The sequence below is a fragment of the Eleutherodactylus coqui genome, chromosome 2 (genome assembly GCF_035609145.1).
Source record: "Eleutherodactylus coqui strain aEleCoq1 chromosome 2, aEleCoq1.hap1, whole genome shotgun sequence".
Taxonomy (NCBI): domain Eukaryota; kingdom Metazoa; phylum Chordata; class Amphibia; order Anura; family Eleutherodactylidae; genus Eleutherodactylus; species Eleutherodactylus coqui.
The window spans coordinates 115,465,791-115,480,837 of record NC_089838.1 but is presented as its reverse complement, the minus strand read 5'-3'; the positions used below and the strand labels follow the sequence as shown (position 1 = coordinate 115,480,837).

The 15,047-nt window shown below is 41.1% G+C and overlaps 1 protein-coding gene across 1 annotated transcript in view; it reads right to left on the bottom strand.

Moving 5' to 3' along the window:
- ANO4 (anoctamin 4) overlaps nt 1-15,047 on the bottom strand; it is a 182,346-nt gene that overhangs the window by 30,943 nt on the left and 136,356 nt on the right. The window contains exons 12-19 of the mRNA XM_066589846.1: nt 14,710-14,831; nt 13,489-13,623; nt 11,368-11,464; nt 7,270-7,330; nt 7,074-7,156; nt 4,341-4,481; nt 1,201-1,365; nt 186-222 (exon numbers count right to left, since the gene is read on the bottom strand). Of these exons, the coding sequence (XP_066445943.1) occupies nt 186-222; nt 1,201-1,365; nt 4,341-4,481; nt 7,074-7,156; nt 7,270-7,330; nt 11,368-11,464; nt 13,489-13,623; nt 14,710-14,831 (841 nt within the window). The remainder of the gene's footprint in view (nt 1-185; nt 223-1,200; nt 1,366-4,340; nt 4,482-7,073; nt 7,157-7,269; nt 7,331-11,367; nt 11,465-13,488; nt 13,624-14,709; nt 14,832-15,047) is intronic.

The window sequence follows — 15,047 nt, the reverse complement described above, 5'->3', positions numbered from 1 at the left end:
TAAGGCCTTTATGCCGGATTGGCCATTGTGACCTCACTACTAACTCTATATATTGTAATGCAGCAAGTTTCACTTTGGCTTCTCTTCAGTTATCTAACCTGGGCTTCAAGCGGATATCACAGTTATACAGTAAGCATGAACAAATGTCACATCCTGTATGTTATTTAATAATTTGTAATTCTTACCGAGGTTAGTGAGAAAAAGTGCAACTTTTTCATAGAGCTGCAAAACAGAACAAATATGGTTTAATATATATGTCACCATTTATACAAGTACAGTAAACTAATATCTATGTAAATGGTAGAGGAAAATAAACTTTTAAAGCATATGCATCATTTTACAATTTATAATCAATCACATCAATTCAGTTTCTTTGCAAAGACACTGCTTTATGCATCCTGTGCTACTTCTGTGTTACAGTTTAAAAGGGGTATTCAGAATTAAGAAAATGTTATGGGCAGGAATGTTCCTTATACAGGTACTGGCTGGCTCTAATGGTGATTCTGTTATGAACGGAACATGACTGCTGAAGCTAGTGAGTATACAATGAATGGCAAGTGAGCGCTGCAACTTCTTCAGGGATCAGAACTCACCGGCAGAACTTGTGGGTCCATTTAAGGAGGTGAGTATAACTTGTTTTATGTTTCCATTGTATTGTAGGAGCTCAGCATCAACTCCACTGATCAAAACTTTTGACGTCACTCAGATATGTTAAAAGTTTTTAAAAAGTACAGTTATTCTTTAAAGGGGTTGTACAGGATTAACCATGGCTATTTTCTTCCAAAAGCAGCACCGCACCTCTCCATGGGTGTGCATGATATTGCAGCACAGCGCAATAGAAGTGACAGAGCTGTAATGCCATTCACAACCTATGGCACTTTTTTGGAAGAAAAACAACATGTCTTTATCATCCTGTGCAACTTCTTCTATCTATCTTCGCTTGCAGCTCACCAGTTAAAATAACATTTAGCTGAACAAAGTACAAGGAAAAATGGCACCGCATGCATTATTAGATTAGGGAACTCTTCTGCAAGTGCCTAACAAAACCCATAAGTGACTCCAAAAGTAGAGTTGTGCATTTTAGCAGATTGTTATACATCCGTTTTATAGTGTGCAGTCTAATTGTCTTGTCACATGCTCTCATAATACACCACAGAAAGGTACAAAGCAAATATTGAGTATGTGAACATCTCATCTTACCACATTCAGAAGCATTATGATACAGAAGTTGATGCACACTGCAGTCCCTGTGGTAGCAACCTGAGAATTATTCCTGATTAAGGCCCATTTAAAGGCAGCAAAAGTACTGACAGTCACAACACGATATATAACAATGCCGAAAACAGCAGCAATTACCACACATATCTAAAGAGGGAAGGAAGACAAGATGGTGTCAGAAATAGTATAATACTTTCAATGCAAACGCTATTATGTGTGTATAGTACTTCTAATGAGGCCCTGAAACATTTACCATTAGACCCATGTGGTTTAATAAGAACTATGGAAAACCCCGCTGCCTGTAAAATTGCACAATCCTTTCATAAAATAATACTGGTCAACAAATGTTAACGTTTTGCTTGCTTCAGAAACAAAATATGCCAATTTTTTATGATTTTGATGTGCCGAGTTGGAAAATGGCCCTGATGGCTCGCCATCAGACATGCGCAACATAGATTTTACCGCTCCATTGCCTAGAAATGACGCAGAATCCATGACCTGTCCGCAATCCTAAGTGCGGATGGGCAGCGGGTCAGATGGCTTTCATTGACTTCAATGGAAGCCGTCCATGTGGACACCCCACGGTATATGCTGGGGAACCTGGAGGCGAACACCTGCTACGGATTCCGCAATGCAAATATGCCCGTGTGCGGGCATCCTAAGTGTCATATATGTCATAAATATTTCAAAAATAAAGTAAAATGAAAACAGGATTATATATAGATAGAGAACATTTATTTCTGAAATTTTGAAAACTAGAGCCAAATTGCAATTTGTATTGTTAGATTCTTGTTCATCACCCTCGAATTAGTAATATTCAGATACTTTTGTTTCTGAAGCTTTTTAGCTGTACACCAGTGTAGTCTATCTGCTATAGAGCTAGAACATGAAGCACCTGGGAGGTGGAAGAGGGCTATAGGGCTATCAACTGAATTTATTACTGAGAGCTCTTGAAAATGGTGAGATATTGAAACACAAAATATGAGAAAGTAGAACTTCAGTTGAGATTTATTAAAGGGCTTTTCTGGTACTTTACAATTGATTTACCTATCTTCAGCAGTTGATGGGCGAAATCCGTCACTCTGGATACCTGCCGATCAGCTTATATCAGGTTAGCTGCCACTGCGGACAAAGCCGGAAGCAGATAGCTCTGTCCATAGTACTGCAGCACAGCTTGGTAATGCAGGAACAGCTACCATTGACCCACGGTGATCAGCAGGGATCCCCACAATTCACTCCCCCATATTTTTTCCATGACTTGCAAGCAACCTAAAGTCGCTGTGAAGCTGTACATGTAGCAACATAAAGTAGTAATGCTTCAAGTGGGTTTTCCTAAACAGTCAGATGACTTTTCCGAATAAGCTATTGTGTATGCACATGAGGAACACCCTTTCTGACCATTATGACTTGTATAATGCATTTGTTAAGGCTAAGCCTGGGGAAGAATCCTGCGTAGATTGGAAAGCTCGCTATAACATCATGTCTTTTTGTTAGCCATTGAAAGGCATCATATCTACAAGATTACTTAGTTTGCCTAAGGGCTCAGTCAGACGGGCGTTTTTTTTGCGCGATTTGCGCAAGCGCATGCGTCCGGCGATTTTATAAAACCATTGCTTTGCAATGGTATCGGACATATGAGCGCTTTTTATGCGCTCGTCCGATTAATTATAAAACAGAAATTGCAGATCGCACCTATCTGCGATTCCTGTTCTCTTCTCTATATGACAGCTGAGAGCTGCCCCTGATTGGTCCCTGCGCTGAGCCAATCAGAGGCAGCACTCACTCACCCATTCATGAATTCATGAATGGGTGTGAGTGAGAGCTGCCTCTGATTTGTGAGGCTGTGACCAATCAGAGGCAGCTCATTCAGCAGGCGGGGATTTTAAAGCCCCGGCTGCTGAATACTACTCAGAGCAGTTCAGGAGAACTGCCGGCGGCCGCGGCTGAACTCCGTCTGCCAGGACCATGTGAGTATATATATATATATATTTTTTTTTTTTACACATTTCTGGTTGAATTTCCGGGAAGGGCTTATATTTTTAAGCCCTTCCCGAAAATTCATTGTGAGATCGCCCGCAGCCCATTGCTTTCAATGGAGCCGGCTGTATTGCCGGCTCCATTGAATTCAATGCGCTGGACAGCTCCGGCCCGTTTCTAATGAAACACGACTAGGAGCAGTTTTTTCGGACGATTTTTCGGCCCCGGTCACACGATTTGCGGATGCGCATCCGTCATGCGATCCGCAAATCGTGGGAAAAAATGCCTGTGTGACTAAGGCCTTACAAAGAACAATCACATTCTGAATTTTGTATGGACATTTTATGAGTAAAATCAGAATATGATCAGTACAGGAAGCCGGGAATGGGGGAAAAAAAGTGGAGAAAGGGTTATTTATCTGTAATAAAGTATAGTATATTACAGAGCTGCTTATCTTCACTTGTATTATTGATTTATGGAAAAATTTAAAGTTAAGTTAGAGGGAAAATACATTTTTCCTACCTCTCCGGACACTGCGGGGCTCTCCTCTGTGCAGGCCGGTCCTTCTTCTGGCCAGCAGATGTGCTCGGTACACTGGCAGTGTGCCACGCGCATGCGCCGCGCACAATTTTTTTTTTTTTAAATCTACTGCTCTTCCACGTATCCACAGCACAGCGCAAAAACAGCTGTGTCTGTGCCGTGGACGGCTTCCATAGGCTTCAATGCAAGCCGCTGGAGTCCTCTGTGCGGCAGATCCGCAGAAAAATAGAGCATGCTGTGATTTCATCCTGCAAGCGGCCCGCACGCCAGGAAGAAATCCCATCCGCATGTATTTAGCTGCCCTACGGATGCTAATACATCCCTATGAACAGCAAGACGCACAGATCTCCCGTTTGGGGGCCACGTGCAGATTTTAAGGGGCCTTAATCTTTAAATTCTTTTTATTCTAGTATCCAAAAGGGGTCATTATTAATTCATAATTTGTCCGTGTATCTAAAACGTTTTACTAATTTGCCTTTGTTCTTCTCTTAAATTCCCAAAGAATAGATTTATGAAAGTACAGATGAAACATGAAATACAATGATTTTATACATGCAGTAGAAGAGTTTATACCATTACTGCCATAATAATCTAAAATAACAAACCATAAAAAATATTCCAGAAGCAGACACTATAAGTCTGCTGCATTTATCTGTAAAGGCTTGGTAAGGCTCCGGCTTTCCTGATATTGGGTTCAGCCGTTCTTTTTTTGAGTATTTGGCTTCAAATTGAGGACGGATTTCCTCCTGAATTAAAAAAAAAATTAAGAAAATTTAGAGATATATTTTGTTAGTTCCAAATTACTAATGCTTCTCAGACTGTAGACAGAATGATCTTATATAATGTGTAGAATACAGTTAATCTAATGTGGAGGACAATGCTAAAAGAGACCCTCCAGTTTCAGGACCAAATTCTGTTCCAGGACTAGATGGAAGGGAATATAATACCTGCAGTTATCCTTCTCTGCAGTCCCTCTGATCCAGCGGTTCCAGGTCACATTTTTGGCCAACCAAGATGGTTGATGTAATCTTAATACTACTTTATCCATCACAGTGCATTAATAGTGATTTACTGCCTTCTGATTAGACAAAATTGCTCATGTGATGAGCACTGGCCAATCAGAGCAGTGCACATTAAATAGGGCACTGAAAATAGGGCTTGGTACTGATGGATTGGAAGGGCAGCAACGAAGAACAACTGCAGGCAATGTACACCCTCCACCTCCTGTCTGGGACAGAATTTTGTACCAAAGCCAGACAGATCTTCGATTGAGTGTCTATATACAGGAATATGCATACAGTGTCTACATACAGTGATGTGTAGAAGCTGCAAAAGGCAAACACTGCAGTATTTTTAATCAAACCCAATTGCAAAAATGATTGTCAGACCAAAATACATGCATCTAAGTGCTTCCTTTCTTAAAGGTGTCAATAGCCTTTAACGAGAACCTGTCAGTTCCTCTGACACCATATCAAATTACTAGAAAACCAAGCAAAACTAAAATTGTATATCTATACACATAGGGGACAATTTACTAAGCCTGGCATTTCAAACTTTGGTCTTGGTATAATTTCACCCGGCACACAATGCTCCTAATGCATGAAGAGGTGTATGTGTCTTCATGTACTAGGTGCATCTTGGGACCTTTTTGCACCTACACAGAAATGTACAAGAGGTCTGGCACAATTTGCACCAGTTTTTGGAGTAAATTATAAATAAAACTGTCAGTCCGGGGTGGATTTACAAAAGTGGTAAGGCTGGTGTCAAAAGCCAAAAACTCGCAAATTTTTGCATAAATCCACACTCGCACAAACATTTGCCACTTTTTTTATGCCAGAAATTGGTGTAAAATCATTTAGAAATGTACTTCACTGGGTTCAATTCAAAACAGACAAAATTGATATACAAATGTTGGTGATTTATGTCCGGTTCAGTCAGACTGTGGTAGATCTGGGTGTTGTGGCTGTAGTATGGATGCTGAAAAATGACTGTATTTTGGCCTTGTGAAACCAGACTGATGTTAATTTCTTATGTGTTTTGTATTTATTTCTTACCCATATGAAGGAGGCAATATTAATTGATGGGGCTTATCACGTGGTAATATAAAATTAGCATGGATTTGAAATTCACAGTGTTTGCTACTTTTATCCATTTGGCTATTGCAAAGTATCCACTGAAGTCTATTAAATATACAGTTGCATTGGTATTACATGCACACTGAAGGACTGAGGGAGAAGTACTTAGAAAAATCTCCTTATTCAAAATCACAATTTTCAGATAAATAGGCATTAGTTTGCAGTATTAGATAATACTATGACTGCAAAAGATGCAGATGAAATGTATTTGTATTGAAATATAAGCCCTACCCTGCAAATAAGCCCTAGCTGCAGAATTTTTTTAAAAAACAAGTATACTTCACCTAGAAGTGCTGTCTGGGGTTCCGCTGCATTTCTCCCTGGTCCCCAGCACTGGTCTTCTTCATCTCTTCTGACCGTGGATTGAAAAATCCCTGCCTCCTGGAAGCGCTGGCTGTGATTGGCTGACAATTTGCCAATAAGAGGCTGCACTCAATAAATGGCTGTGAATGGTTCATCGAGCACTGGCTGTGATTGGCTAAGCGTCAGCCAATTAGTGGCACTGCTTCCTGGATATGGGGATTTTTCAATCCACGGCCAGAAGAGAAGAAGGAGAACAGTGCCGGGGGACCCAGGAAGAGATTCGGCTGGGCTGAGAGCAATTCTAAGGTGATGTAAACTTTTTTTTTTCCTGCAGCCAAGGCTCAGCTTAGGGCTTTGACAGTAGGATTTCCTACTGTCGAAGTTGCATCGCACCGCATGAAAATCACGTTTTCGTGCGATGCAACAGAGAGAAAGGCTTCATAGGGAAACATGGGCTACCAAACCTCACGTGTCGCGTGCATATCGCGGGACCCGCAAGGTTTTTGACTCGCAATGTCGCATGCTACAAAACATCGCACGTGTTAATTAACCCATAGGAAAGCATGGGTTTTACATACATGCGATTTGTAGCATTGTAGCAACGCGACAAAATCGGGCAACTTTGTCACCCGAGTGAAGGAGGCCTTAGACACCTTCATAATGGTATGACACAAAAAATGACATTCAGGCTGCATCCGCACGGGCTGCAAAATCTTCACTACATGTAAAGTCCATGGTTTTCAATGGGTTCTTTCACATGAATGATGTTTTGTAGCGAGATTTTGTAGCCCGTGCGGATGCAGCCTAAAGAATATGTCTCAAATATTACAGACATAGCACCATTATCATCGAAGTGTGAACTGCAACTTATTTATCAGGTCCAGGTTCTGTTACTCCTACCTCTTCTTCTTCCCAGTCTATTAAATCCCAGTCATAGGCGATCACAGCTCGTCTTCGCTTCCAAAACTCCAGAAAAACAGTAGCTAAAAATATTTGTAAATTGATCTTTATGATTACATTTTCCAGTATATTACTCAGCAAAAATGTAGAAATGTAATAAAATCCAATTGAAGGTTCTCTTAATGTACATACTTACCCCAAACTGCCATAAAAACTGCAAAAAATACAGTTGCTCCATTGTCAAAGAGATGAGTAACCTGAAACAAAAAAGTATGACCTATGATAGTAGTATAGTCTATCATACACATTTGTGGCAAATTCATTGTCCAAAAGCAAGTATACCCGTATGTGTTATCATATGCTTGTACATTTCACTCATACTACTACATTTTCTATTGTTAAACAAGATTCAGAATTATGCTGCAGCACATTTAAAAACTACTGCAACTGTTCATAAAACAAACATCTTATTACACAGTGGCAGTAATAAGTGTAGTAAGGTATGGAATTGGTGGATTCATGAGATACTCATGTCCATTAAGTGCACATATACTCCATGGTAGATAGTTTCAGAGAAGATAGTGAATACTGCTTTCCCTGCACTCTACCTCTACTGTACTGCTCTCTACCTGTACTATATGTACTATACTGCTCTCCACATCTACTGTACTGCTATCTACCTGTACTGTACTATCCTCCTCCTGTACTGCTCTCTACATGTACTATACTGCTCTCTACATCTACTATACTGCTCTCTACATGTACATGTACTGTACTGCTCTCGACATGTACTATACTACTTTCTACCTGTACTACATGTACTGTACTATCCTCCTCCTGTACTGTACTGCTCTATACCTGTACTACACGTATTGTACTACTATCTACCAGTACTATATATACTGTACTGCTCTCTACCAGTACTATATGTACTGTACTATCCTCTACCTGTACTACATGTACTGTACTATCCTCTTCCTGTACTACACTGTTCTCTACCTGTACTATATGTACTGTACTGTTCTCTACCTGTACTATATGTACTGTACTGCTATCTACCTGTACTACATGTACTGTTCTCTACCTGTACTGCATGTACTATACTGCTCTCTACGGCCTCATGTCCACGGGGAAAATCAGGCCCGCTACAGATTCTCCATGAAGAATCCACAGCTGGTCCCTCCTGCCCCACGGACATGAGCGCTGAAAAGAGAATATACTCACCTGCCACGGGTCGTGCGTGGCTTCCCTTCTTCCCGGCCGGATCTTCTTTCTTCGGCCCAGCGGATGTGCTCGGCACGCTGGCCGTGTGCCGCGCGCATGCGCCGGGCACATCTACCGGGCCGAAGCAAGAAGATCCGGCCGGGAAGAAGGGAAGACACGCACGGCCCGCAGCAGGTGAGTATATTCTGATTTTAGGTCTCCCGCGGATCGGACGGCTTCCATAGGCTTCAATAGAAGCCTGCGGGAGCCGTCCCGGGGGGGGGGGGGGGGGGCCCGCACCAAATGGAGCATGGTCCGGATTTTCTCCTGCACGCGGATCCGCGTCTGCAGGGAAAAATGACATCCGCAGATATTTAACTACCTGCGGGTGTCTAATGTATCCCTATGGGGTGCGGATCACGCATGCAGAAAAAACGCTGCGGATTTTAAATAATAATTTACAAGTGGACATGAGGCCTACCTGTACTGCATGTACTGTACTGCTCTCTACCTGTACTACATGTGCTGTACTGTACTCTACCTGTACTATATGTACTGTACTATGCTCCTCCTGTACTGCATGTATTTTATTGCTCTCTCTACCTGTACTATATGTACTGTACTGTTCTCTACCTGTACTATATGTACTGTACTGCTCTCTACCTGTACTACATGTACTGTACTGTTCTCTACCTGTACTGCATATACTATACTGCTCTCTACCTGTACTGCATGTACTGTACTCTGCCTGTACTATATGTACTGTACTATGCTCCTCCTGTACTGCATGTATTTTATTGCTCTCTCTACCTGTACTATATGTACTGTACTGCTCTCTACCTGTACTATATGTACTGTACTGCTCTCTACCTGTACTACATGTACTGTACTGTTCTCTACCTGTACTGCATATACTATACTGCTCTCTACCTGTACTGCATGTACTGTACTCTGCCTGTACTATGCTCCTCCTGTACTACATGTATTATACTGCTCTCTACCTGTACTATATGTACTGTACTGCTCTCTACCTGTACTATATGTACTGTCCTGCTCTCTACCTGTACTATATGTACTGTACTGTTCTCTACCTGTACTACATGTACTGTACTGCTCTCTACCTGTTCTACATGTACTGTACTGTTCTCTACCTGTACTGCATATACTATACTGCTCTCTACCTGTACTGCATGTACTGTACTCTGCCTGTACTATATGTACTGTACTATGCTCCTCCTGTACTACATGTATTATACTGCTCTCTACCTGTACTATATGTACTGTACTGCTCTCTACCTGTACTACATGTACTGTACTGTTCTCTACCTGTACTAGATGTACTGTACTATCCTCTTCCTGTACTACATGTACTGCACTGTTCTCTACCTGTACTATATGTACTGTACTATCCTCCTCCTGTACTACATGTACTGCACTGTTCTCTACCTGTACTATATGTACTGTACTATCCTCCTCCTGTACTAGATGTACTGTACTGTTCTCTACCTGTACTAGATGTACTGTATTATCCTCCTCCTTTACTACATATACTGTACTGCTCTCTACCTGTGTGAAAAGCCCCTTATGATCTCAAACCACAATATTTTCATCAACGTTGTAACTTTATTAACCCCTTATATTTTCTAAAAAATACGTGTAGAGAAGGAATATGGTCTGTTCTACAACATTCTTTTGTTTTCATTGAATATTGTACAAAAATTGCACTCAACTACTGTTGCATTATGATATTCTATAATTACTTAACCCCTTAGTGATGGCGCTATCGTAAAACTACGTCCTCCTGTATGGAGGGGGGTAGCGCCGCTATCTCCCTCCATACAGCACGGGCGTCAGCTGTTTATTACAGCTGGTACCCGCGGGCAATAGCCGCACTCGGCCGTTCGGCCGATCGCGGATATTAACCCTTTAAAGGCCGCTGTCAACGCTGTTCGGGGGTCCCACACGGCCCCCCTGCGGTGAGATCGGGGGTGCTGTGCAGGTGTCATGGCAGCCAGGGGCCTTTAGAAAGGCCCCAGGGCTGCCTTAGCAGACTGCCTATCAAGCCATCCCCGTGGGGTGGCTAGATAGACTGCCTGTGAAAAATCAGTATGATGTATAGCATTACGTCATACTCCAGGAGCGATCAAAGTATCGCATGTTAAAGTCCCGTATGGGGACTTCAAAGTAAAGTTAAACAAAATCAATAAAGTTTCTTTAATTGTAAAATAAAAAAAGGTATAAAAGTTTAAATCACCCCCCTTTTGCTATATCTATTATTAAAAAATCTAAACCATAAAATAAAAATATGTATTTGGTATCGCCACGTCCGTAAAAGTCCGATCTATCAAAGTAGTGCATTATTTTTCCTGCATGGTGAACATCGTCCGAAAAAAAAAATAAGAACGCCAGAAATGCACTTTTTTAGTTACCCTGTCTCCCAGAAAAAACGCAATAAAAAGCGATCAAAAAGTCGTATGTATTCCAAATTGATACTATCGGAAACTTCAGGACATCCCGCAAAAAATGAGCCCTTGCTAAACTACGTCGACGGAAAAATAAAAAAAAGTTATCGTGCGCACAAAATGACCGCAGAAAATAATTGAAAAAAATTAAATATCTTTAAAAAAAAATACAAGTACTACAGCAAAAAAAATACTATATAAGTTTGGTATCGTAGTAATCGTACTGACCCATAGAATAAAAATATCAGGTCGTTTTTGTTGCAGTTTGTGCGCCTTAGAAACAGAACGCACCGAAAGATGGTGGAATGTCGTTTTTTTTTCCCATTTCTCTCCGCTTAGAATTTTGAAAAAGTTTTTCAGTAAATTATATGGTACAATAAATAGTGCCATTGAAAAATACAACTCGTCCCACAAAAAACAAGCCCACATACAGCGACGTCGATGGATAAATAAAGGAGCTATGATTTTTTAAAAGGGAGTAGGAAAAAACAAAAATGGAAAAACCAATAAAGCTCCGTCACTAAGAGGGTTAAACCTCTTATTACTACGGTATATTCACAAAACATTACATTATTGACTTGCGCCTACACATGACGTCACTACTGTTCTCACAGAGGGTATTGAATTACCTTGGCATAGACACAGCTGTCAGATAACCTCATATAGGGACAGTATTTATCACACAGTGGACACATGGTTACATTTGTGGCTTGGCAGATTTCTTTGCTATGAAACAGAAGAATGAGAGACAGTTTGGTGAATACATATTTCTCCCATTGGACTGAAGTAATTATGGTCTTAAATTGCTTTGCATGTAAGTATATGAGGCTACACTACACAGCATTATCACAGGGATTCCAGCAGCATAAAGTCAGATATGCTAATCGATGTATAATGATTGTCCTACTTCTCTCAATTCTGCATGAAATATTGTGAAAAGAAAGAACACTTTGATTCTGCCACACTTTCCATTTTATGCAAAAGTAAAGAGAGCATTATAGGGCATGACTAGCTGCTGGGAAACTGAATATATCAAAGAATACCTTGTCAGAGACTCAATTGTATCATTTATATAATCACTATGTCTAGGCTAAAGGTATCTTTTGGCCACTTGCAGATAAAATAAGGCTGCATTCACACCTGCGTTAGGGTGAATTCAGGGAACCCGTCTATCCAAAAATGGAGCAGAGAGACGGAAAATCTTAAGTGAGCCCTGATGCAGGTGTGAAAGCAGCTTAAGCATTTAAAAGATCACTATTAAGTTGAAACATGGTACAATAACAAGCTGTAGGTATAAAACTGCTACAATATCCTCAGATGGTCATATATGTCCTTAGGATTTTGTAATGAAAGATAGGTTAAATGACTGTCACTCTGAAAGGTCCATGTCTGTGATATTAACTAAAAGGTGAAGTTCCAGGGCGTAACAATCATGACTGGGCCCAGAGTGGAAGAAACCCACTCGAAACCTCAGGCGAGCAGCGCTTTCAACTGGATCCGCATCCTCAGAATGTGGATGTAATTTAAAACTTTGACTCAGCAGAATGCCATTGGCTCCCTGCCTTCTATATTGACCATTCTGCTGAGTCTGACATCTGACCGACTGACTCAGGCAATGCAATGACATTACTGCTTTGTACTGCCTGAGTTGAGTTGCAGCAATATGAAGAAGACCTGCTCACTGTGGGAAAAGAGCAGGCGAGTTTCAAGCTTTATTTATTTTAATTGGCACAAAGAGGGCACCATTACTATATAGAGTCACTGTTACTCTATAGGGGAAAAATGGGGACACTATGAATATGGAGACACAATGGGAACACTATGACTCTGTCGAGGTGTAAGGGGTGGTGTTTCTTGTTATTTCCCTTCCCCCAGTGTGTAGTTTATCCTTTCACTTTATAATGATTTTATAATTTTCTATGCAATAAACAAGGTCACTCAGAACAGTTCCAAAGTCCAAAGTGAAAGCAAGATATGTTCTCTGGTCCTCCTATGAAGGATTGTACAGTGGTGTGGTGCCTCCAGATACTCTCTGAACTGCCAGCGTAATCTAGTGTTCCTGAGCCCACCGGTGTGCATTCTTGGAGTAGTTCCCTTTGTCCCTGCACTACAGATGTGTTAGCATTTGGTTACCTTTGGTGACGAATATGAGACACATGGGTCCTGAGTGTTCAGGTCCTGCAGCCATGACTCCGCTCCCTCTGCAACCCATATTGGAGGTAAAAGCCCAGTTGGACTCTTTCTATCATTTCCTAATGAAAGGGGATACCCTGATCAAAGGACGCCATTTGACTATCGTTTCTTTGTGACTGTTTGTTTAATTGCTGCACCCTGGAAGGCCCGGAGACTTTTCTTACCCACCATTCTATTCAATAAAGTTGAGTTTTAAGCATGGAAGAGATATGGAGAGAGATGCATATGCCTGGGGATATGTGCACCTGGCCTCAAGATGGCCAATAGGTTGCAGCCACCTGACAGAGGTGGAGAGACAAGGGAGTGGGCAACCTGACCCAAGGCCTGGGAGGGGTGTCCAGTTACTAAGAGAACCTGTGAAGTACCATCCCTTGAGGGAAACACCACCACATTCACCATCCATGACCCTCAAAGAGGCACAATGGTGGCCACCATAACAGAGCCAGTCACATGAACTACATAAAAGAGACAGTCTCAGTGAGTAGTGCAGAGTAAAATAAATATATGTAATATACATACTAGACATAAAATACAAAGAAGACAAAGAAACAGATTACCTGACTTGGCAGCTATCCAATGTAAACATTCCATACAGGAATACGAATAGTCCAATGATTGCTGCTGGGAATAACATTCCAGTATACCATCCCAGCCATGCAAAATATAGACCAATTTTCTCTCCAAAATATCTCCTGCAAGAAAACATAAAGAAGAAAGCTCAAAGTAATTGTACCAAATTAGGATTCCTACAATTACATACTATCTTAAGAAAAAAAAAACAAGGTCCACTCCAGGTCCATCTTGTGGTTCCCTGAAAATAATGCAAAAAGATAAAAACCTAGAAATATGTGCTCCAGCATTGCAGGTCAGTTCCTTAGCACCCTTAAAATAATATGAACACCTCAAAATATATGACTCAGCAGTGAGAACCCTTGCTATAACCCCCCGTACCATACATGCCATTAGCACCTCTCTACGTAATTTGGGGAACATGGAGACTGGGGGCTAGCAACCGATTTTTGTGTTTGCTGCAAAGTATGCAGGAAGTCGCATGGCTCAACTGGCAGCAAGCTGCATCATGACAGATTTAGTGAAGAGACAGTGGCCTATGCTGGACTGAAGATGCAAGGGCTGGAGAGAAAGTGCTGGATGACACTGTAAGAGAAACACTCTAAAAGGGGAAGTCTGCTGTGGATTTGCACCGAAATCCATGTCAAAATCCACACCAATGGTGCGGATTTTGATGCAGTTTTCTATACGTAAATTGTAAGTGAACTTTCCGCTATGTGTGAACGTACTCTAAAAACAGCATGAAAATTCATCCATCACATTTAATTAAAATATCCACAATTTTAGATAAAAAATAGATATTTGGTTTGTGGAGAACAGCAATATAGCGTACTGTGCAGGGCAACATCTACCCTAAGGCCAGACATGGTTTGAGAGCAATGAGGCTGTAGACCTCAAGGAGAATAAAATGGCGCTTGATTTTATCGGCACGTCAAAAAATCGCTCATCTGAAAGAACCCATCTTTTTGATGCGATTTTTTGACGCACCTAATCAGCATCAAAACGATGGTCGTGTGAAAGAGGCCTCACTTTTAGATTGTTCTACTCCATTGTGGCAGGTAGTCACTAAGCAATTCTTTGTATATTCTTTGGACATATCAGCTTTAAAAACCAGAGTGACAAAATAGCTTGTCAAGTAACATCACAATGAAAGTGCAAAGTAAAAGAAACCTGTTATAAACCCCCCAGAATGAGACTCTTAGATTTACCGTACGAGATCTAGAGGTTGGTATTTGTACCATACCCCCCAGGAAGCCCAGCACTCAAAAAGAAGATGTCTGTGATTTTCTGCTCCATGGGTCTTTATTGAGTTTTTGCTTCTGTAACCTCCCTTAAATACAAATAAGAGAAAAAGACTCCAATTACAACCATGTGACAGAGGGAGCTTTGTACAATGGGTAGGCATTGCAATCTAGTCCAGTGCTAATATTATATGTATTCAGGAGAACATAACTGAATTAACTATACAGGTAATTCAGGAGGCTCTACAATAGTAACTATATACATGTATTACACTTACAGTATGTTGCCTTTATTTAGCATCTCA